General features: G+C 48.1%; 1 protein-coding gene across 3 annotated transcripts in view; it reads right to left on the bottom strand.

Moving 5' to 3' along the window:
* Positions 1 to 18,674, bottom strand: part of ADAMTS9 (ADAM metallopeptidase with thrombospondin type 1 motif 9) — an 83,185-nt gene extending 64,511 nt beyond the window's left edge. The window contains exons 1-8 of one of the 3 annotated variants that reach the window (XM_086469682.1): positions 18,581 to 18,674; positions 18,048 to 18,454; positions 16,563 to 16,725; positions 3,097 to 3,383; positions 2,034 to 2,117; positions 1,810 to 1,931; positions 1,369 to 1,409; positions 1,134 to 1,239 (exon numbers count right to left, since the gene is read on the bottom strand). In XM_086469682.1, coding sequence (XP_086325808.1) covers positions 1,134 to 1,239; positions 1,369 to 1,409; positions 1,810 to 1,931; positions 2,034 to 2,117; positions 3,097 to 3,383; positions 16,563 to 16,725; positions 18,048 to 18,454; positions 18,581 to 18,674 — 1,304 coding nt within the window. The remainder of the gene's footprint in view (positions 1 to 1,133; positions 1,240 to 1,368; positions 1,410 to 1,809; positions 1,932 to 2,033; positions 2,118 to 3,096; positions 3,384 to 16,562; positions 16,726 to 18,047; positions 18,455 to 18,580) is intronic. The other 2 variants (XM_086469683.1, XM_086469684.1) reach the window with 2 other exon arrangements.
* Between the last annotated feature and the right edge of the window lie 5,587 nt (positions 18,675 to 24,261).

Genomic DNA, 24,261 nt, shown 5'->3' with positions numbered 1-24,261 from the left:
AAAAGAGCAAAGAGGCATTTCCTGCTCGGGAGCACCACTAACCCCTCCGGCAGCTCCGAGGCAGCATTAGCGAAGGAATTAGTCACAGGTTAGGTGTGGGGAACGCCAAACCTTTGGGGACCTTCTGTCAGGAAATCTCATTTAAACAACTACTACTGTGGTTAAAAATAGACCATCCCAGCCAGCTCTCCGTGAAGAAAAAGGAAGTTTAAAAGAATGAGAGATCTATTCCCAAGTACTCAATCCATCCCACACCTACATACCTCCGCTGCAAACCAGGCGTGAGGTGGTTTGAGACTGAACCAGTTGCCTAAGAGTTGTAGCTGGGAGGTAATGGACTATGTGATCTAAGATGATTTTTCTCACTATCACTCTCAAAAAAAGTCAAAATCCATTAAAAGCAATTTCCACTGGAGCAGGTGCATCTTGAATGACAGCATCTCTTCTGGGATGTCCAGCAGCATGAGATTTTCTCTCATGAAATAGCTCGGGAGGTGGGTCAGGCTCACTTACACATCCCGATCACCTGCCAGATGCCCTGAATAAATTCCGCCCTTCATGCACCGCTGTTGCGCTGCCTTCAACAGCACCATGCACGGTGGTGGGACGAGCTGTGGCTGCAGGCTGAGGACCTGCTCTCAAAGGAGACTTCAGTCCTGAAGGCCAGGTGAGATGTGCCCATGTCCCTCACCCTGGTCCTCCCCGAGGCACACAGCACATCTCAGCTCTGGCCAAAATCGTGGCTAGCCTCAATGGCTTGGCCAGGACATCATGGGTGCTGGGACAGATTCTGCTGACATCCGCACGTAGATGTAAGAAGATGCAGTAATAAGGGATATATTGTTAGATCTCCTCTCTTGCTTAGGTGCTGCTTGGGGTACCCTGTCACTCATCCTCCCCAAAATGTGGGTCTGCTGGTTTTGCTGCTCTCAGATAGGCTCCGGAGCACCCCACCACCTCCCAGAGTTACAGCACAGCTTAATGTTCCTTGGTAGTGCATCTTCTACCCAAGTATATTTATCTCCTCTCAAATAATTAGGCTCAGCAGGTACCAAGTCCTAGCCTGGCTTGCAAGCCCTAGCTAGCATAAATCTTAGGCTATTTAGATGTAAATGTATTTACATAAAACATACACATGGCCAAGTTCATGTGCTATTGTGAAAGCAGTGCTCAGTCCATTATCTTCACTAATTGAACAGCTCCTGTATGGGTCACAGACCGTGCCCAGCTCTGCCAGACCTAGGAGAGAACAAAGAGGTTTACGATAGAAAAAAGAAATGTTGTCCATGGATCAGCACAGGCAACTAACATTGTCACTACAAAAAAAAAAAAAAAGTTATTAAAAGACAAAGAAAAGGTTTTCCTTACCCAGAGTATCACATTTGTCGTGCGCTCTACAAATATCCTGTCTGAAAGCAGAACAGACCCGACACATTAATTTTCAATGCAGCAGTGAGTTAAGGTACAAGCACAATAATAACAACATTCAAAAGCAATTCTTGGTCCTCCAATGGACCTTCTCGTGCTGGTTTGCCACATCATCCAGCCAGAGTCTGAACCGCCTCCCAGAGTTTTTCATCTTATGTTGAACCCATGGGCAGACCTTGGACAGTCCTGAACCTCTCAAAGTCATCTACTGCTATGGTGGACACATTATTCCAATTCTGCTCACAGTTATACTGCTCCCACAATTGCAAATGTCATTAGACTCACATCAAAACCCGAACATTCCCCATAGCTGGATATATTATATGCTCACAGCCTCTGACACACGACTGGCTACAGTTTTCATGAGAATATTCACCACACCTGGTAACAAGCACAGCTGTATCGTGTTGAAGGTGACTTCCTTCCGGGTGGTTCTGGGATTGCTGCCATTGGCAAAAGTTTTTTAATGTTGTCTGGGCATTGTAAGATATTGCAGGACCATCCTAATAAGCAACACACAGAAAGCAGGTATTTTCATTATTTATCGCGATGCTTACTACAAATGCCGCTGTCAAACAAAAGGTGAAGAAAATCACTTCCATTACCTGTTCGTTATGTATCACGACCAACTTCACAATAACAATATTAATTAAATTTCCAATGCTTGGGTCTTTGTAGATAGAAGCCACCTGTTTCAAGAAGAAATATTCAGAATTATTGCTAACATTCCAGGAAACAAGCAATTAAGACAACACATGCATGTTTTCCATTTTGCAACTGTTCGTCTCCTGAGCTGCTCTTCTGCCCTACTCAGTGCTCTGATGCTGCTTGGAGAGATCTCCTGCCAGAAGCACAATTTTAGAATGAAACAAACCTGCTGGTATTGCAGAAACCCAACATTTCCTTTTGCTTTAGCACGCATTTCACCAAATTACAGGATCATTCTGCTCTGAGATACAATGACCACCAACCAAGGCTGTCAAAAGCAACCTACTCTCTCAAGTGCCTCATTTTGACATAGACAGTTTTAGACTACGTATTCATCGCACTTCTACCCTCGAATAGGATGAAAATCTCTCCAGTGACACAACTACGCTGGTTCCTCACTTCCAGTCACTCTGCTACTACAGAGCTGCCTGTCTGGGGACTGCAGTACTGCATCCTAGTACCAGCAGCTACTAAAATGTTCATCCTCAGCCTGGAAAGCCAACCCTAGCACTATGCTAAGGATCAAGGCGACCACAGGCTCCTTCTCCTTGCAATAGCAAGGGAAGTCAGGCAACTGCATAACCTACTAGCATCAGTCCCTTGGAAGGCACAGTCCCCAAATACCTTTTTAATTCAGCTGCTATTTCACATGGGCTTAAATAAAGAGTACGGCGTGTGGACTAAAGGGCCAGTGATATTTCTCATGCTGCCTGGGGTTCAGAAAGCTGGAAGGGAGAGGTGTGGAAAGTGTTAGGAAATATGATGGGTCTGGGAAGGAAGAAGACTCCAACCAACACTCTCCAGCCAGGTTTTACCAAGCTTTATTCTAATCCCAGCATTGTCTCCGTGCCTGGCCGAGGCAAACTGACAGTATCACGTAAGACTGCAGCAGAAAGTGTGCCCTGTGACCACTAGAAAATGATCCGTGGGTGAATCCACTCCTCCTAGCTGAATACTCACTATTGACATTAACGTCAGGACATAGTGCTGCAGATTAGCTCCATGGTAGGCGACCATCCTGCTGTCAGCCACCACCATCACTTCCACAAACCGAGGGTAGGAGAGAAATCGCTTTGTTCGTTTGTGGCTCTTCTTTTCACTGATGTTCCCAGTCTTGTTGCTATCCGCAGAAAACGAATTAATTTCCAGGCTGTGTTTCAACACCTCCATGTCAGATAATATGCTGCTTTCAGCCCACTGTCTTCTCCAGTGTTTCCGCTTGTTCTTTTTGTGACCGTGTTCATGATCTATGATTAAAAAGCAGACAAAAACATGAAGTACATTCTGGAGTGAACACAGGAAATACCACATGCATGTTATGATAAAATACCTATTTACTTCAACGAAGAGTTAGCAGGCTAGTTCCAAACAGCTAACCGAAACAGAAGCACTTGGTGGAAGCCCACCATGAATTCCAACATCTAAGGCTTTTCTTAATTTTTAAAGTAATCTTATGGATGCCAAAGGCACCTAAAGGCAGACATTCACGTAAAGGCTTTCCTGCAGCAGAGCCGTCTCCTTGCCCACGCAGGAGGGATGGAGCCTGGGCTGCCATTCGGTTTAACGCGACGTGAGCCCAGTGATGGTAATTAGCCACCGCAGCGGCAGCGTGAGGATTCTGGGCACGTCCAAGGTGGCCAGGAAACCACAGGAAACAAAGGTCCAAATCCTGTATTTCTAACTCAGGCATGAAGGACGGCAGGATTTGGCCTTCATAGCAGAGCAATTATATATGATTTATTTCTGTCTCTAACAATAACACGGCTGGGCTTCAATTCCCCCCCTCCCTTTATTATTCTGTGCTACGGGAATGGTAAAGGTCATCTAATAGCACAGCTGCCACTGGCTAAAGAATAGAATTCAGGAAGTTTCACATATACTGCTTTTGATATTCAATTAGGCCAAACATAAAAGCAGCCTGAAAATATACTCCATGCTGATACAAAGACGACAAAGTGAAGAAGGAGAACAGAGAAATAAAACATATGGAACGTGTACAATTAAGATTTACCATCTGATTAGTATGTAATTATAGCATTATTTAAATGTAAGAGCAAAATCAGTCTTATTTGATGCCACTTAATTTTTAATCAGTTCATCATAGGAAGTAGCTAATTGAATGTGATTCATCCATGAGAGACTGTTCGCTTCTGCATTTAATATAAAGCCAGATCTGAACTACTCATCTAAGACTCCAGGCTACAACCCTTACGCTCTTTGTAGCTTTAGTTTAATTTCATCATGGTGGTGAAAAATATCACATTTCCTTATCTGACCCACTGAGTAGGTTAGAGGAAGCATAATATTAGGGAACAAAGGAATATTCAATGCTCAAACGAGATTGAAATGATAGGAAACTTCTTAGCTCTTTTTCCTGTGTAGTTTCCTTTTAGGATATTTTGTAATAATTTCCAAAAAAAGAAATATAAAATACATTCTCTAATATCAAGGCAAGCAAAGGGGGTCAGCCAGCACCTACCTGTCTGAAAAATACTATCCTTTTGCTCTATGTGTAAATAGACTATTTAGAGTATTTAAGAATTGAATCCTGTTTACTTTGCACTACCTAAGTCCTACGAATTCCCCTTTCTTGATATAGTCCAGACCACCTTAATACAGCAGAGAGCCTGCAGTTATTTGAGTAAGAATTTGAGAAAGCCAATGGCATTTGTTGTTATAATTGGATTGCCCTAGTTCCTCTGCACTAATCAATGCCCTTGTGTTGGCAAGGTTGTGCTCTCATGCTGGCACAGCTTCATGGGCAACCGTGACATTATCCCGACTCGTTCAGTGCCAACCAGTGCGGGAAGCCAACTATGCATACAAATAACTTAAAGGTGAGAAGACCAGACTGAGGAGAAAGTGCTAACCTCAGCCCTTCAGCCAGGTCCTCTCCTCTCTGCATCCTCAGCCAGTCCCTTAAATTTCCCTTTTAAATAACTAACTTCCAAAAGAAGCAGGTGCTCAAGTAAAAATGCGTTAAAGATTGGGAGATGCTCAACAGGGCTTGGGCGAGGCTGAAGGCAATATTTCAGTGCAAAGGCAGAGCTCTGCGCCATCCCAAACGGGACCATGGGGCTCAGGTGTCTTCTCCTCTGGCCAGTCTGGCAGAGGGAAGTTAGATGGCAAAAGAAGAGGGAAATGCAAAGGATTCTTTGAAGAGACACCTATTATACAGCAGGTGTTTAAAAGAAATCAATTTATATTCACCAGACTCGCACTGAAATCCTGCAGCTGTTGTCACACAAAAAAAACCCCACCCAAAACCACGTGAAATGCCAGGTCTGGTTCCAAGAGCCCCAACCTGACTCACCATGCAGGAGAACCAGAGCCCAACACAGTCAGGTACACCCAGCACAGAGGAAAAACTACCCTTCTTTCTGTAGCAGAGATCTGTCATGGTGTCATAGAACCAGAATCATTTAGGTTGGAAAAGACTCTTAAGATCATCAAGCCCAATCATTAATCTAACACTGCCAAGTGTCAGTACAGCATCAGTGTACTTTCCCTCTCCAGCACACAAATCAAGTCACCCAGATCATCCCTTCAAAAACCAACGTATTTTTTTTCCAAGTATGAAGTCACTCCAATGCTTAGAGCACGCTATTTGGACAAGTATAGTATGTTTTCCAGCCTAGTTACTGTAAAACCAAGCGCAAGCGAGTGGGGATACATTACATGTAAAGCCACTCCTGGACTTTGATAGTAGTGAACTGTTATCTTCACTCATCTTTCTTGCACATAACTACACTCAGAGATGGTGCACATTCACCTGTAAAAAATTAAACCCTAATGGCAGTGCACTGCTCTCAACCCATCCATAAAACCCCCAATTTAACCAGTGTTAATGGGAGTCACACACAGGCACTGCCAGTACTCCGTGTGCCTGATGCTGTTGATATCTTGCTCCGTTATGATGGCCACAACAGAAATACTCTTATTGAACAGCACAGCATACTGCTGTTCAATCAAGAAGAAGGGAAAATCTGTCACGTTACACAAGAAAACTGCAATTTTACAGCGACCGCTTCCTACTGCCACACACAACACCAAAAAAGGGTGTGAGATTTTTCCTCCTGTTTTTGCCTTTTTTCCCCCCTTCTGTTAATATATTAACACAGTAATCAGGAAGGCAAATCGGTTGCTTGGCAAGCTCCCAATCTCTGCAAAGGACCTGAAAAACATCTACCTACACGTGGCAGTAATTGGATGGATTTAAGCTACAAAACACTTTAATTTGCAGAAAAACCAAACCCCAATGAGTAGACAAACACTTTAAAACCACGCAAACTACAGATCAATAGTTCAAGCATTAGGCGAGCCTATGAACTGATTCAACAGTTAATATTCATTTAAGAGGTGGCTAAAAGGCTGCTGGAATAATGTCCATTTTACTGCTTGCTTTACTAAAGACAGTCTGTGGTGCTTGCACTGTCTTTAGACAGACCTGGAGGTATACGTTCATTTTGCTTGGTTTCTCTTTTGTTACGTGGGACTTAAAAAGGAGACCCAACCCTGTGACACGGATATTCCTTCCTGATGGCAGCCTCCCACCCATGCCATTTATTTGGGTTGCGCCAGAAGCCTCAGCCCGGAGCCCATTGAGCTGATTTATGGAAGATTCCCGCTGATTAATGGAATTTGGATCTATCCCAAGGGAGAGGGCAGGGGAGACTCAGGCCCTTACGCGAGTACTTTGCCTGCATGAAAGGGTGACAGGGCAGAGCTAGGGACTGCTTTTGAAATAGTAGCTATTGTTATGCTAAAACCAAAAATTAAAAGAAAGAGCGATCGTTTATCCCAACAGTTCTAATCCTTTCCATTTCTACATTAACTTGTCCTTGGAATAGAAAGCAATTTGCACGATTAAATAAGACGTGTGACAATGCAAGCAATTCCAGTTCAGCTCTAAGTTCACGAGAGCTGCACATAGCAGGGAAAAAAAAAGAAAAAGACATAAAAGAGAGAGAGCAAGAGAGGGGAAAAGAATAATCTATTTCTCAAGCTAATAACATTAACAACCTCTCCCTGCTAGGAAAGAAGCATGGTCCTTTCAAACCAACTTACTATCATATCTTTTCTGAATGCGTGACCTAGGATTTTTAGCACAAAGTTTGCTGCTCAGCGGTTGGCCCATAACAGTCCCAGACCTGCTCTGATCCAGGTGCACAGATGATAAAATTATCGTTTGGAAGTTAATTATTTATTGCACACCTCCATAAAGCAGATCAAAATTCAGCTGAGCTCCCTCCAGGCAGCCGGTCAGTGCGTGACCTGCCTCCCTTGACTCTGGTAGGGGCCACAGCACCAAACCCTGCCCCTACGGTTCAGTACAAGCTCTGGCTACAGCTGGCCAGCCCGAATCTGCTGCCTGTTAGCTGGTACAACAGCAGGTACAACCACTCACTGCCATCACTCGGAAAAGAGAGGCAAGAGGCAAAATGGCTTTTCTTCAGGTGGAGGTCAGACTCGCTGAAATCAAACCACATTTTTAGGCTCTTCTTGCCAGGAAATGGGATGGAAATTGGTTCCTTTTCAGGACCCAAACAGGTCCTAAGCTGGACCTAAGGATTTTTCTAGTGCTGGGTCTGCTTTAATTCTATATTGATAGGGTTTACGTCTCTATCTGTCTCTCAATGTATCTACAGATATATCTCAGGTGAATTCACATGAGGCCAAATTCTCACCTCTGTTACTGTGGGTATGCTGTTGTGGCCAGCATAACCCAGAGCTGAACACCCCTTCACTGCCAGCAGCTTCTCACCCTGCTCAGACAACAGCCAGGGACAGTAACATAACGGGGGAGCAGCAACTGCCTTGCTCTGTACCACAGAGATGGCCAGTCCTATGAGCAGGACCAATCCTGCCTTCCCTCTGGGTAGCTCCTTGGCTGTGCAACCGGAGCTGCTGCTGTACCTGGAAAGGGAAAACAGGCTTTATTGATAGAGGCGAGATCAATGACCTACATCAGAAGGGAAATGAAGAATCTGGGCCGGCCAGGATCCAAAGAGAAAGATACTCTGCACTACAGGAGAAAATGAAAGTTTGCTTGATTTTTCTAATCTGCAAACCAGAAAGTGTTCAACTGCAGATTAATCTGATCCCACGTAACAGAGAGATCAAGTAGAGTTTCAACCTTCATCAGCAAGAGCTGGACAAAACTGCATAGATCAAACTTTCATAGTTGGAACTATTGAAAAGGCAGTAAAATACCAGACCTTTCACAAGCGCCACTATTCGAGCAATACAAAGGAGGGAAAATTCCATTTTCCCTGTGTCGTTCGTACTTCCCTTTGAATTAGGAAACAGTCTGGCCACAGAAGAGTTCCCTCCCAAACTGTTCCAGAAGAATCAAAATACTGGGCTTCTACAATGAATTCTTCTTTGCTACTAAGAGAAGCATTTGCACGAATGGATCAGAAGCCCTCCTGAGCCAGGTACACCCGCTTGTTAATTTTCTTGCCTTCCTCCCATTTGAATTTTGCACATACACTTTACTGAGTAGCTTCCCAGATGCCCGACTGGAGCAATGTTCAGATCCTCAGAAAGGTCCATGTCCAGGAGCACTTGCTGCTGAAGTCAGCTGAAGCGCAGAGCCTGGGAGTTGTGTTTGTAATACGTGAAAATAAATACTCTAATGTCAGCAAGCAACGCAATGAGCAGTTTAGAGCAACATGAAGCATCATTGATACCAAAATCAGCAGTCCTACCTCCATTCACCCACTGTGGCCTGTGCACCAGAGAGCAAGCAGGGTGGTGGCTTTGGCTATGGATACTCCATCCTCGGAGGTGCCAAAGCCGAAGGTGATGCAGAACCCACCCATATCTTTTGGGGTGATCCTGCCTTTCTCCTGCTGCTTGAATCAGAATGCTTGAGAACCATGGACCTGCAGTTCGCACCAATTAACTTCCCTTAGGAAGAAAATATTCTCTGGTTTTATACCCTGTAAACACCAAAGACCACACATACACTAGATGTTTCCTCCTTTCCCAACAATGTATGTGAGAACGCATTCCAGCTTTAAAGAATTTTTTTCTGCCTACGGTAAAAAGTTGTACATGAAAGCTATCAATTTTGCACAGTAGATAGAAACTAGATTAATGAACAAAACAATAAATTGCCTCTTTAAGAAAGGAGGTGTGAGCTGAGCATGTGGCGGAAAATGATTCAAGGTCATCTTACAGGCAAAATAACTAAACAACTGCAAGGCACAAAAGCACTGTTGAATCGGCACAAAATTAATTTAAGGTATGGCTGACAGGAAGTTACAGTGCTGAAAATCACTGATACCAGTTCCATGATCCACTGGTTCAGGATTTTCAGGAAGAAAAATAAACCAGCCCCATAGAATGACTAAATAAACCATGGCAAAATACCCTTGAAAACCACCCTGACTCTGCAAGGGGCTGCTCAGTTTGCTAAACTACATCCCAGTGTTTCACCAACGAGAAACACCTGAGCCCGGTTGTGGGTCAAACCGGTACAAATATACCACAGGCACACTGACATACACCAGTGGCACTTAAGCATGTCAGGAAAGCAGCCAGAGCTGCTGCCTTCTGCGCTGCCTGGGCTGATTGAACATATTTGCCTGCAGAGCTCTAGAGGTGGCCCTTGCTAAACCTGACTTCTGCCTTGCAAGCCACCTGAGCACCCAAACTTCTGTGCACGTTTGCTTGCTCTTAATGCAACCTTCAACGCATAACCGTCTCAGGTACGCCAACAGGTTATCCGCACTCGTGTCTAGTGATACCTTGAGGTACCTTGCCAACAAGAACACCAAGATCACCACATCTTTGTACTGATGCTCAGCTAAAAAATGAGAAAAAAAAATATCCCATCAGAGAGAAAGAAACTTTGCCTAGCAATTGGCCACAGGGATGCTGGTAATGACAATACAGACATGTGGGAAGAGAAGTCACAGAATAGTCAGCCTGTTTATTTTCAATAGGATATGCCATGGGGTACAGATGGAAAGCACCAAAGTGATACCTCCGTGCTTCTCCCACCTGCCCTTCTTCAGCAGACATCCACACAGATGATGTAAAAGTAGATGTAAAATTGCAAGTACATCCATTTTGATTCCAGGAGAATAATTTAACTCTGTTCACTTACCATGTCTAAGTTGCAAAACAATAACCAATCAATAACAATTTGTTTAGTCACAAACTTGGTCTTCCACCATGAGGGTACCAGACGGATGCTTGAAACATTTTTAATACTAACAAAATCAAAATGCATGCACCTTGCTTATAACTCGCACTGAGACACCTTCACACAAAACCACAATTATTGGATCTGTATCATTGGCTGCTATCAAATTTTTTAATCGAAGTCAGTCTAATAACTTATTTCACTTGCCAACACCACAACAAGGTAGCACAAACATTACAGCCTGATCCCTTTCCCAACTCAGTATAAGAAAAGCTTATGTTTGACATCCCAGGCCTATTTGACCAAATACTAGTTGGCTGCTACTGCGCTATTACCTCAATAGGAAGCCAGAAATAGAATTAATTACATTAGCATATGGGACTTGTGACGTAACTCTCTCATTTGCTGGTTTTGGGAGGGAAGGAAACCTGAAATAATTACTATCTGGCTATAAATTACAATTCGCTTCCTTAAGATGAGAAACTTTTCTGAGGGAAAGGCCGAAGTCAATGTTTTACCCTGAGGCCAAATACAAAGCTGACAGCTTAAACAGACTTTTGAAAAGGCTCAAGGATTGCTCAACCTGGAAGCAAAGAATTAGGAAAACCTCTCTACAGATCTTCTGCAACTCCACAGTTACGTGAGACTCGGCAGTACAGAAATTGCCTGAAGACCTGCTTGGAAACCAGACACCTAGAATGTGAAATTCTGCTGGATGAAGGAGTTGAAAACGAAAATAAGACCACAGTTAGAAGCAAGAAAAACAGTCAAAAGAAACAGCAAAAATATAAAAGGGCTCTAGACCAACAGCTTGACCGCAAAGGATCTGGGATTTCACCATGGACCACTCACAATAGTACAAACACTGAGTCCAGTGGAAAAGGCATTCAAAGCTTCTGCCTCAAAACTTGCTATAAAATAAGAATGCAACACATATAAATGGTCTGTAGAACGAGTATGAAGTTTTCCACATCTTGGCTCCGTTCCCCACCATTGCCATGTCTAACACTGTGTATACACCTCAAACCACAGCTCAAGTAGGAACAAGAGCTCATCACTCGCCTGTGCCAACAAGAGACCAGGTTACATGGAAAGGGACAAAGTCAGGCTTTAGCCATGGTGCCACACCCCCAACACGTCCTCCCCAAGGTCACCTCCCCGGCGATGACACGAATGACACATTAACAAACCCACACCCTAGCAACCTCAACCTGGCCATCCCTTCCCAAGCACGTGAGAACGCGGTGGCAGGACCATCCCCCAGTTGCGCCGTGGGTTCACCAATGACTTCCCGTGCAGCTGGGTGGCATCGGGAGAGAGATGACAACATCTGTAAAGGCTGAGCGGGCTGTTGCTAATTATCTCGTGGAAAAAAGATTGCAATCACTGAGCTGGCAGCACCAGGCATTTGCTTGCTCAAGACACAGGGCAGCACTCCTCTGCTCTGGTGGCTCTTCAGTGTCACATTCGGTGGGAAGGGTTGTTAAAGCTACTATGAAAGGGTAATCTATTACAAATTACTCATTAATGCAGCCGAAAAAATCAGTGACATATTACTGATTATGCCTGCGTCAAGCTAGCTCGGCAGCAAGACTTGGCTCATGCTGCTGATTTGTCCTGTGCTTTTTGTACCAGCCTTCTCAACCCAACTTACACATGCAGAGATTCTTTTCTCCTCCTCACCCAGATGAGTACATAGGCCTTGCCTTTTCGGAGCTGCTGTGCTTGGCTGCACATGTGCTGCCTCCCGAGTAGTCAAACTGCTGTAACGCCTTGCAACTAAATACCCAGTCGCAAATTTGAGACCCTTTTGCATTCATTTCTGGCAGGTACTGGGATGTGCTAAGCCTCCAGGCTGTGCCCAGCAGCCATCTGTGCCGGTAACGCTTGGCGGTTTTTGGAAAGCAACCTCAGCAGCTGAGTCACCGGGCTTTCCCACCACCGCCGGCAACGGGTGGGGCACAGCCAGCTCTGCGCAGGTAAGATCTGCTCTGTCCTGCGCTCATCTGAGCCCGCTTCCAAGATCTCACCACCTCAGCACAAATTGCTGGAAGGCCTCTTTGCTGGCTACAGCCCCTCGGCTCTCCTCCAGAAATAGAAAAAGCTCTAATCATCTTCCTACTAGTTTGGCACCGTCAGAGTGTTATTGCTGCTTCTGCATGAGGAGTTTTGCCCGTGGTGGATATTCCCCCACTTTAAGCGCTCTCATTAAGGAGCCAGGACTTTGTGCAAGATCCTCACACGCAGCTCCAGAGCCCATGTCTAACACCAGCCTCAGGATGGGCACGGCTGATCAGCAACAAGTCATGGGAACAGCCAGTGCTTACTACATATTCAGTCCTTGATTTATTCATCTCAGCCACAGCTGGGTCTCAAATATAAAAGAATTACAAAAAATGAGGGAAAACATGGAGGTATTTAACTTCTTTCTGGGAAGGAAACAGAAAGCACAGATCAGGTGAGCAGAGAGGTGAACACAGCGGGACCAAGGAAGGAGCTGCCCAAAAGAGTTCATTCGGGAGTCCTGCACCAGGGTCACAGTAAAAGCTGCAAGGAATTTGCAAAGTTTGGAGCAATAAATAGCTGAGCACACAGCAGAAGTGGGGAGACAAGAAAGCCCAACTCTTGCATTTATGGCCACAGGGCAATTGTGGCTCTGTGCCACCAGGTAGGAGGAGGCCACGTCTGTCTCAGAACAAGGAGTGGCCCACAGGCATCGGGTAAGATTCAGTAAAAGGCTAAAGCTATCACAAAACCCAACAAAAACCTGAAGAGAAGAGCTCCAGAGAAGCCAACAACCAAAATATACAGATAAACATATCAATGACAAAAAAATGCGGAAAACGTGAGAGAAAGGAGAGGCAGGAGAAAGGGACACAAGATGCAGAGCAAGACGTGACCTGAAGTGGTTTATTTAGGTGACGGCCAGAGACAGTGTCCTGTTGGTATCTGGAGCGGGACATCTCTCTGCAAGACCAAACCTTTGGGGTTTCACATGGAAACCGGTGAGTAGGGCTCGTTGGTCTGCTCCTGGCGGGAGGGTCAGACTGGACAGGGGGGTCAGAGAGCTGCTGATGGCCTCCCGGAGCCGGCTGACATGGCGGGCGCAGCCCCCCGCGGCACCGCAGGATGCAGCTACGCGCCTTTTATCATCGGAGTCAGATTGTTCCTCCGCGGGGCGCAGGAAAGCTCCACTCTCCAGCTTCGCAATGAGCCACTTCCTTTTCGTCTTTTTTTAGGATCAGAATTTCTTTTCTCTTCCTCCTCCACCTCAAAAAAGCGGATATTTAATAATTTGGATCGGAAGAGCTTGCTATCGTGAAGCGATGGGTGGTAGCAGCGCTGCACCTAGTGACATCACACTGTCAGCCTGGCCAAGTCTTCATCCCATCTGGGCTATTCAGTAAAACACAACTAATTATTCTGCCAGATCCTCGACCAGATGACAAATTGATTCACGGTACTAACTAAAAGAAGGGAAGGAGGAGAAATTGCACCATTTCCTACAACTGAAACTACATTAACCCGTTACCCCAAGGAAAACTTTGTCAAGAGTTTTTATTGCGGCGGCTGAGCTATACACCAGACGGCTGAAGCACATTGCCAGGAGACCCCAGTGTTGTGCTATGAAAGTTCATATGCAGAGCACAGTTTGCATTCGATATCCATCAGCGTTCAGAGGAGAAAGCTCTTTTTTCAGAACATCTGCAGAGTATCTCATATGTCAGAGGACCTAAAACTGTTATCAGAAAGGGCTAATTAAAACTTAACAAAATCAAATACCTGTTTTTCTAAGCTGACCTGAGGATGCTGAAAACTAAAAGTAACACCAGGGAGACCGCTGAAAATGAAAGCTTTTACTCAATCTGTCAGTCAACTCACAAGGGAAACTTTTCCTGGATACTGCAAGAAGTCTATAATTACATCACCATGGCAAGGGCACACCAGTATGTTGCTTATTAATCATTTCCAGGAAGAAGACTATCAGAAAGCCATTCTTAATAGCACCACTGCCTGCCAACGTGGGCTCCCTTGCTCACTGCAGGGTGGGTACTTATGATTTCCCTCGCATGAATTTCCTCTTTGAGGAAATTTCAATCCCTGCCAGAAAACTGCAACTCAAACGCGCTTTTTCACACGTTCTTCTGACAAAAGACTGGATTCACACAGCACCCTACAGCTACAACAAACTCCCAAACTCTCATGAAACCATTCTTCTCTGGTAGGAGTGACAGATGCACCCTGTCCAAAACAGTGAGTGCTGCTAGATTTTGCGTTTTCCCCTCTGCTCCAAAAACAAGCGAGATACTTTCTCTGCACCAGACATCACCCCAGGGGGAACGCCAAGGTTCAGCATTGCCCAAGCTGCCCTCCTCCTTAAATGAAGTGACCAAGACTTGTTCAACGAGTGCGTATGACCAAAGCATCATTCCCTTTCAAAAACCTGGACAACGGTAAAAGGGAGTGGTAGAGATGGAGGGGAAGAGGACAGGAGGACAAGTAAGACTGTCAGGCCTATCTGGAACCTTAAGCTTGTAATTGAGAGGCGACACCTTCACTACATGAAGCAACCGAGAAGAGCAAGGAAACAAAGACAAGCAAGAGGCAAAGCATGTTGGAAAAGAGGAGAAAGAGATATATGCCATGTAGGTAATATCACGGACGGAGTATTATTCTTGTGAATCATGATCCAGAAGAATAATACCCTAAATGGAAGCTATAATACAGTGGGGTGAAATACAGCAGACTGTTATAATGGCACAGAGTAAAGTCCACAAGCGAAAGTCAGAGCCCTCCCAGCTACCTTTGATTCAATGAGTCCTGTGATCTGCTGCTCCGTTCCTCCAAGGGCTACTGATGCAATGTGCCAGATTCCGTGTTTCTTTCCAACTGTTCTGAGTCTCCTGCATCAGATCTCAAAGAAGGGAGCAGAAACAGCTGGAAGAGAGAAACCAGAATGGCATAGTCCAGCAGCAACCCTTGGAAGAACAAACAATGACAGCTTTGTGAGAGGTACCATTGTCCCCCAGCACGCATGTTCACACGTGGACACGTATCCACATGTCTTCTAGAAGAAACACGTGTTGCTAGTGCATCAGCTCTGGCTGGTCACAGAGCACCAGAGCATCTTCTGACTTGGCGCGATCAGTGCAAGCTGAACAGACCGACAGCTCAACAGCACAGCCGCAATCCACAGTCATGGGTGCCAAACGAGTCACGCGTGCTAAATGCGGTCTAAGTTTGGCACCACACTTCTCCTCCAGTGGTACCTTTACTCCCTGAGCAACTCCGCCTACTTCGCAGCACATGAGCGCCTTGCAGCCCATGCAAGGGAAGCCAGTCAAGGTCTACTCTGTTTAGGCTTTAAAGCTCCTGTAGATCTAGCTGCAGGCCAAAGGAGGAGGGCAAAACAGCAGGTGAAACAGCAGACTGAAGGAATAAGCTTCTTCAGAGAGAACTTAGGTATTTGCTGCCAAAGGAGAGGATTAGTTGTGAAAATCAGGAAGTCAACGAAGCGGAGAGCAGCAGGAGGCCACTGCAGATAATAGGGACAGTAGGAGCAAGGCTATTGCTCACCAAGGCACGTGAAGGGGAGATAAAAAGGCTTGTGCTCTTTCATATGTGCAAAGACTAGAAAGAGAGAGTGAGGAGGTCAGGGAGATGGTGCTGGTGGAGGAAGGGCCACGAGGAAGAAAAAGCCTTTGAAAATGAACCATGGAAAAGTGATTAATAAGGGAAGAACTGCCAGGGTTGGCATTAGGACCTTCTCATTTCCACTAGAAAGAAGACAGACGTTGCAACTCACAGCCAGATCTGGGAAGGGAAGACCAGGAGCACAGCAAGACCAAGACAGAAGGATGTCACTTAAAGGACAGGAACAGAGTTTTAGACAGACAGCAAATCAGACGAGGATGGTTAGGAACTACACGTAGGAGAGGACAGAAAGTAAGTTTAAAGGTTCATGGGATATTTAAGGCAAGACAACACAAAGGATCTCTTGCCAGCCTTACAGCAGGGATGAAATGGAAACCATAACATTTTTCCTGACCGCAACTTCCTTATAACGGATTACTAGAAAGCACAGGCACACCACGTCTCTCCAGGACAGCAGTACCATCGTGAGCCCGGTCCTAGCGCACACAGTACCATTTCTAGAAGGGTCCCTCAACTCTACATCCTTTCTGCCCCCCGCAAACCTACTGACTTTTTACTGCAAATTAATTCCCTTTTGTAAGTGCCAAGTCATCAAGGGCAGTAACAAAGTGAGTACCTGGAGTATCGCAAGTCTGCCTGTCCCCTGAAGAGTTGGTTGGAGGTGTCCGATGTCGGTAGACTAGATGTGGCTTGTTGTGCTCTTCTTCATACTCCTGTTCTTCGAGCGATAGCAGCGGCTCTACGAAATAATCCCCATCGTCAGACTTGAATGTGCCTAGCTGAGAGGGACCAGAGAGGGACAGGCGGTCAGCTTCGGGAGATGGCAAACCACAGAGCAGGACTACCCAACAAAATGAGTAGTTAACGAGGGAGGTGTGCGAGTCCCCTGTTCTGCAGCGACCCCTGCAAAGGCACAGGCTGGAGCTCCAGCCCACATCGGGCTGCACTGCTCCCTGCAGCCATCCCACTGGAATTTACTGAAAGCAAGTTACTAATCCATAGGCAGGGAGCATGAGAGGGGCATATCTGCCAGACCCCGTCCCTATGCCAGTGACACCAAGCCACCCCTGCCCGAGGGGAAACGGTGCCGCAGCATGCTGGAGGCCTCAGTACAACCGCATCACGTTGTGCGGGTTTTCATACAGCAGCTCGCCCTGAGACACACTTTAAACACACGTGTAAGGACCAGAGGGAGGTGTCCAGCCAGTGAAATCCCTGCTCATGAGAAGACATCAACAGTCCTAGTTGCACGTGACTATGAATGGAGGGATTCAGCGGGTAAATTAAAGGATATCCAAGACAAAAAAAAACATCCTGCAGCCATCCCAGACTGGGATGCATGGCTAGTAACTGGGAGGAAGGCCTGCCTAGCCACACACACTTGCACTAGCCTGGGTGACCACACTCACCCAGGGCAGCTCCTGGACCAGAGGCCAGTGGAGATCTCCCAGGGAGCACCTGGAACAGGCACCCCGGGCTGATGGAAGGCACCAGGGCGGCTGGAAGGGTCAGCCCTGCTGGGAGCTTCTGCTCATCCCTTGGCCAACATCCCCCTGCACAGAAGGGCACCAAGGATAGCAGGAAGGCTGCCGAGAAGCCTGCCTTCATCTCTCCTCGGGCCATGCCCCCTGTCCCGGGGGTGCAGGCCGGCCCTGGGGTCAGCGCCGCTGGGGAGCCCTGAGCCATCCCTTTGCAGCCCTCGCCGGCACCCCGGTGGCATGAGGGTGCCCGTGGCGGGGGTCTGCGCCTACTGACCTTTCCCCCCTCGCTCCTGGGGTGCCGCTGGGTGGCAGTTTTCCCCCCAAAACCCGCGGAGCAGGAGGGGGTTCACCCCGGTACCGAAACCCGACGGAATAATAAAAGCGGGCCGGGAGAAACCCCCGACCGGGACGAGCCGGAGCCGCCAGTCCCATCCCGCAGCCCCAGCCGGGCTGGGAGGGGGGGGGAGGGCGGGGAGAAGGGGCCGTCCCCATCCCTCTGCCCACCCTCGCCCTGCTCCTCCTCCTCCTCCTCCTCCTCCTCCGCGCTTCCGCCCCGGCGCGCCGCCGCTGGGCGCCCGGCGGGACCGGGACCGGAGCCGGGAGAGGGATGCGGGTCTCACCATCCCGGAGCAGAGGCTGATGACGGCGGTGTGCCGCGGGCGGGCGTTGACGTGCCCCCGGTAAAAGCAGTGCTTCACGTCGGCGTCGGCCGCCTCGGCGTAGAGGCGCCGCTGGTCGGCGGCGGGCTCTCCCAGGAGGCTGACGGTGAAGAGCGGGGCGATGAAGGCCGAGCTGGCCGTCAGGTTGAAGAGGAACTGCTGCCCGAAGGCGGAGAGCCTGTAGTGCGCCTTGGGGGAGGAGGAGGAGGAGGAGGCGGCGGCGGCGGCCGTCGTCCAGGCGTCGGGGGCAGCGCTGGTGCTCCGCCGCCGCCGCCTGAAGTGGACATCGGTGGGGAAGGGCTCGCCAAATTCATTCACCCGGGTAGGAGTCACGATCTCGTACTCGCTGAGCTTCTCCAGCAGCTTGGCTGCAAGGAAAAAAAAAAAAAAGAAAAAAAAAAAAAAAAAAGAAGCACATGCCCCTGAGCGGGGAGGCCGGGCAGCCCAGCATCCCCCCTGGTTCCCCCCCCATCCTGCCCCGAGCACCCCCTTACCTTGCCTAGGGTGCAGCTTCTGCCTCCTCGCTCCTATCCTCAAGCCGTCGATGAAGAGCGTGGTGAGTGCCAGCGCCAGCGGCGCCAGCTGCATGGTGCTGCGCGCTGTCCTCAGAGGAGAGCAGCCTTCCCCCGCCTTCCTCCGGCTCCTCTTTTCTTCCTTCTTTTTCCTCCCTTTTCCCCTGTTGTGGTTTTTTTTTTTTTTTTTTTTTCCTCGCCCCCTTTCTCCCACCCCCTCCCCGCCCCCCCGGTGCGCTGCCGGGGGGAAGGCGCTGGAGCCGGGCGGCGTTAGGGGCGGGCGGGCCGGCGGGGCGCGGGGCGCCGGGGACCGCGCATGGTGCGCGGGGGCGGACGGGCCGGGACCGACGGGCCGGGACGGGGGAGAGCCAGCCGGCCGCCCGCCCGCCTGCCTGCCTGCTCTCCCTCGCTTTCCGCCTCTCCCCCCGTCGGGCTGGTGGACGGGGCGCTCCCGGGAGCCAATTTAAGGGGGCGGGCTCCATAGATCAAGCAGGAGAAAAGATCCCGCCCTGCAGGAGCAGAGACAGCCCTTCCTCCTCCTCTTCACCACCCCCCCGCGCCCTTCCAACATATCACTTTCTTTCATTCCCGGGGAACGCCGGAATCGCAGGTTTTCGCCAAGAAAAGCCCTCGCTGTGGGCTGGACGGGGCGGGCAGCGGGGGGGACACCGAGCCGCAGCCCCGTACCCCCGGCCCGGGCGGCCGCAGCCGCTCCCCGGCAGCTCTTTGGCAAAGCGGTTGGAGAAACGCGAAGTGGCCCGGGCAGAGCGGCACCGGCTGCTGCCTGATCTGCCAGGTCCCCGGGGGAAGAGCCACTTTGTCACTCACCGGGAGGAGAGCCGAGTTTTCTTATATAATTGATGGTTTTCCTTCTTTTTTTTTTGTTTTTTTTTTTTTTTTTAAAGACAGCTCGAAGAAGCGTACCAACAATCGAAGAATCCCCTGTGTGACACTTTCTAGAGCAGTTGTTTTCTTCTACATTTCTCAGATACGAGGCACTTAAAGCGACTTTTGTTTTGGGTTTTTTCGGTGTTGTGCAGTTTTCAGGCACCCTGAGGGAAAAGAAATATTATTTCCTTATCTGAGTTTGTTTTGTTTTGCAATGTGGAAGCATTCTATGAAAATTTGAGACATCCTTTAGAGCTAAATGTAATTAAGCATTGTCTTCTACCCTTCCTCAAACCAAAACCCAAAACCTTGTTTTTGGTTTTTTCAAAATGGGTAAAGATGCAATGAAATCTGAAGCCTGTAGGCAAGGCAAAAGAAAATAGATACTTCGGATCCCAAGTTCAGATTTGCACTTCCATAAAAAATTTCCAAGTTCTGCAATTTCTTCACTCGACTTTGGGACAAAGAACAGAAATGTCACTATTTGCTGCAGATAGGGAAAGCTTAAAAAAAAAAAAATCAATTCAGAATCCACTTCTGGGCAAAGTAGCACCTCCTAGCTCTTCTAAACTAACTGGTGAAGCCTTACTACCTCAACCATTAGCAGTAAATTATTAATTTTGTACAATGAATATAAAAGTCAAAGTAAGCAAAGCATCACCTGCAAAGCCACGCATCTACCTCTGCGGCCGGCTGGCCAGGGCTGCTTGGCCAGCCCTCAGCAGCCGCTTGGCACCCACAGCAGAGCGCGGTGCAGGAATCTCCACATTGGTGGAGACCCAAGTCAGCACACCTTTAGGGCAAGGCGTAATGGCACATAACCTCCCAGCGTGGCATTGTGCCCATGCTCATAAACCATGTTTAATTTAAGTCTCGGATGCTTGCAATAGGGAAACTCAGCCATACTGGCTTCGGGGGCTTGGCAAAGCTGGGATGCTTCCAGACTTGTGTTGCCTTGAGTGCAGTCAGCTTTCACAATGTTGGGTCTTCTCACTGTGTCCAGACTTGGGGCTGGTGTGAGCACAGCCACAGCTCCCTGATAGTCCCCCAGTTCTGGGGAGCAGAGGTGTCTACCTGCTTCCACTGTGGATGTGTAGGACTGATGATGTGCCCATTCAGGTAGGTGTCATCTACTGCCAGGAGCAGCTCTTCCCAGTAACCAAATATGGTTGTGTCTCCACCCATTCACCTGTTGATGAGTGAATCTGGACCAGATTTGCTTTTAGAGCTGCAAAGGGCTTGCACATCTTCATATCCTTGCAGCTAATTGCTTGCTCATGCATACACATTAAGAAAGGAATCCTCAGAAGAGGAGCAAGACCAAACTATTCTGAAATAACTTCAGTCTGCAAAGCCTGCTGGTGTTGCCATGCAAAACCCTGGCTTGCATGGCCTTTCCTGGCTCGGCATGAAAGAGTGTGGCATCCCCACCCGTTCCACACTGAATTGTGTCCTGATTGAGTCGGAAAAGCCACCGAGGTCCTTGGGCTGCTGGATGAACAAAAAGGGGAATCTCGTAACATCATCGCATAGCAGCCCAAGCTTTCCCTCGAGGCGTGTTTTCTTGCTCCAATTCTTTTCTTCAGGCTTTCGCTGTCTCATTGTCAAATAAATGACTGAACTCACAGCAAGAGTAATATCTGCTCCCTGAGCTGTGGTGCTGCTCCACCGGGCTAGCAGGAGCACCCTGTACGTTACTGAACCCTTGACAGTCTTCCAGCACCTTCCCACAACTTCCATGTGTGCCCCAAGACTTTCAGACTTCACAGGGAGAGAATATAGGGTGCTCAAGCTTGGGATATGGCCCCAGAAGTCATGGCAGGGGAGGGGGAGGCCGTATCCTGCACTCAGGTGCGTGCAGACACGTACCCCGGGAGTGCTGGGGCGAGCCAGAGCTGCCGGTTGGGTGCGTTGAGTGATACCAAGCTGTCGGTCAGCAAAGCGGAGGGGGGGGGGGGGGGTGTGTGAAGAAGAGTGAACAGACTTGCCTGAGGAAGGAGAGAGTGAAAAGCTGAACATAGCATTAGAGCTGAGTCAGAGGGGAGCAGAGAAGGCTTACGTGGAATGAGTCCTGCCGCCCTCCTGGAGGAGAGGGGTGCAGCCTTTGCTCATGTCCTCCTCCTCAGATCACGATGGTGTCGGGAAACAGGTCTGCTGCTGTTTTATCTGGGTTGCAGAGTGCCTCAGGGCAGCCGCTGTCCCTGTTTCACAGGCGCCCTGCATCCCACCGCTCCCAGCCTCAGCATCCCCTTGTGCTGGGTCTGAAGCTGGTGGGAGCTGCCTTGCTCCTGTTCAGCTCACTGACACAGGAAAACCTAAAAAAGCTTTGCTTTTTTGCTTAGCTAGTTCTCTACAAGGTAACCAGTTAATTTGGCTCTGGGGTGGGGTTCGAAGGAGCTCAGGAACCAGCACGGGGTGAGAAGTAGCGGCACATACCTGTGACTTGGGTGGGTTGGACGCTTTTCTTTCTGGCACTGAGCTGAATAGAGTGAGGCTGTCTTGTAGAGGAGCATCCTCATGGGCTTACTCACTGATCAGAAACCTTGGCACGTACAGACGAGAGAGTCAGCAAGAAACAAAACCCCTCCCCATCTTTCAGAAGAGGGGAGCTGACCCATGGAGGGACTAATTAGGTCTCAATTATGGGGCAGAGTTCAGAGTAGATCGAAGTGCTCCTGGGACCAAATCCTGGCTTCGCAATGGCACTAAATGTGTTCAAGGAGCATGGCGTTACCTACTTACAATGCCGTTTCCATTGATCTACAGAAAAGTTGTCTGTTGTGCAGCATTTTGAATCTTTACAGCTGGAGATTAGGAAACGCAGAAGGGAAGCTCTAGCGTAAGTAAATAGATTATCTGGAGTTTAGAGAAACTAAGCTACAATCTTAAATTCAAATAACTTTCCTATTAGGAGGGATCTATTAATACTTACAGTATGGTAATTGTGCAGACTCCAAGTCCTCACCCAGTCAAAAGTAACCCCTAAGAGCCCATACCTACCCATGGAAAAATCCCCTTAAAACACTGGGAATTTTGCCTACGTAAATACTGCAAAAGTTGAGCTGCAAATTCCTCTTCTATAAACTACAAAATGAGAACTTGATCACAACAGCAAAACTTCAGTGGGAAATTTAAGGCAGCGCACTCTGCTGCAAGAATACACTCAAGGAACTCAAGTTTCCTGTGGGTTTTGCACTGCTTTTCACCCTCGTTACCATTTCCTTTTCCCCATAGGTGAGGGCGATCCCCAGTCACTAATCTTTGTTCTTTGCCGCTCGGCTTCTCTGGGTAAGCATCATTTTCCTTTATCTGCTGCATCCACTTGCTTGCCCAATGATTATCCCAGAAGGCAGACTGTTTCCCTTTGATGGTTGCTCTTCAATGCCACAAGATAACCGAAGACAGCAAACATTTTCTCCTCGTGTCTAATCTGTGTGGTCAGAAAGTGAAAGATTTCATTCCCTTCAAACAGACAACTGCTTGCTGGCTGGATTTCAGCCTCTCTTGCTCATCTGCCTATGCTGGTAACAAGGAAAGGTCTGTGCTGCCTTTCTCTCAGTTTAAGAAGCTGTTCTGCTCACATAAAGGCTTCTCTTCAAAGGGTGTTTTCAGCAATTGCATCAAGGCTGGATTTTTCAGTTGGTTTAAGCCTTTCACGTTTGTTTGGAGGGGCTGAGACTTGCAAGTTCTTGATGTATTCTTAATTTTCAAACTTGTTATCTATGCCAAGCCAACTCTTTTTGATCCTGGTTAAAAGGATTTAAATACTCAGTTTAAGTCATCTACAGTAGCCATTTAAGCTCCTGCTTTCCCCGTGGGGCGCTCTGTTCTTACCCCGAGCTGTGCCTCACATAGTGTGCTCCTGCCATTGAGGTCGGAATCGCTTGGTTGTGTGGGGATTTGCTCCTCCGACCCGTAGAGGGCTGGGAAGTGGTACCTGCCATTCACAGCAGTACCAGTACAGCACTTCTATCACTGCTGTCACAGCTTGCCTTCTGCAGGCCCATACCCTGGTCCCCATTGTAGGGCCAGTGGCAGAGAAAGATGTGAAATGATGTGCCAGGATGCTGCAGAGCAGAATTAAACTCTTGGTCCTTTCCTGGTCCCCTGAATACTGAGGTTTACACATTGAGGTGACTAATCCAAGGTCGACCAGGCAAATAAGACCCAAATGTCCTTCAGCATGTCCTGGGTCAAACCATGCAACTCAAACGTCTTCCCACCCAGTGCATTGCAGCAGGAGCTGTGTCCTGTGGGAGCCATTCCTCTGCCCAGAGGCGCAAGCTGGGTGCAGTGGAAATGCAAGTATAACCCTGTCCTTGCAGACATCATCCCTGCTCCTCGCCTGGGTGGGGAACAGAAGGTGAAAGAGGAAAAGCAAACATGTCTCTCGTATTGCTCTGCTCACATGCAAGGCAACTGGCTCTCAGTTTGCCTTAGAAACAACTTTGACCCTGGAAAACAGATACATGAGTAGGAACTAGGGACTGGGTGGGAGGAACAGCAAAGCCCACGTAGACGCTGCAAATGCATGGGATTTTCGGCTTCAGGTCAACATGGATGGACATAATGATCCCTTGAGGCTTTCCACTTAAAACTGCTGGTTCCAGCTTGCCCCTCCCCTGCTCCCCCAGCGTTGTCCCAGATCCTTTGCACACTGCTCCTTTTGCTTAAACCTTTTATCTGCCTTGTGGAAAATGCACGCTCAGAGTAGCCCAACTTTGGGTCTCGCTGCAGCCTAGCAGTTCCTTTGGCCTGACAAGCGTTTATAGATC

The sequence above is a fragment of the Leptosomus discolor genome, chromosome 9 (genome assembly GCF_034619465.1).
Source record: "Leptosomus discolor isolate bLepDis1 chromosome 9, bLepDis1.hap2, whole genome shotgun sequence".
Taxonomy (NCBI): domain Eukaryota; kingdom Metazoa; phylum Chordata; class Aves; order Leptosomiformes; family Leptosomidae; genus Leptosomus; species Leptosomus discolor.
Note: the sequence above shows the minus strand (reverse complement) of the source record. Positions and strands in the feature narration are given on the sequence as shown.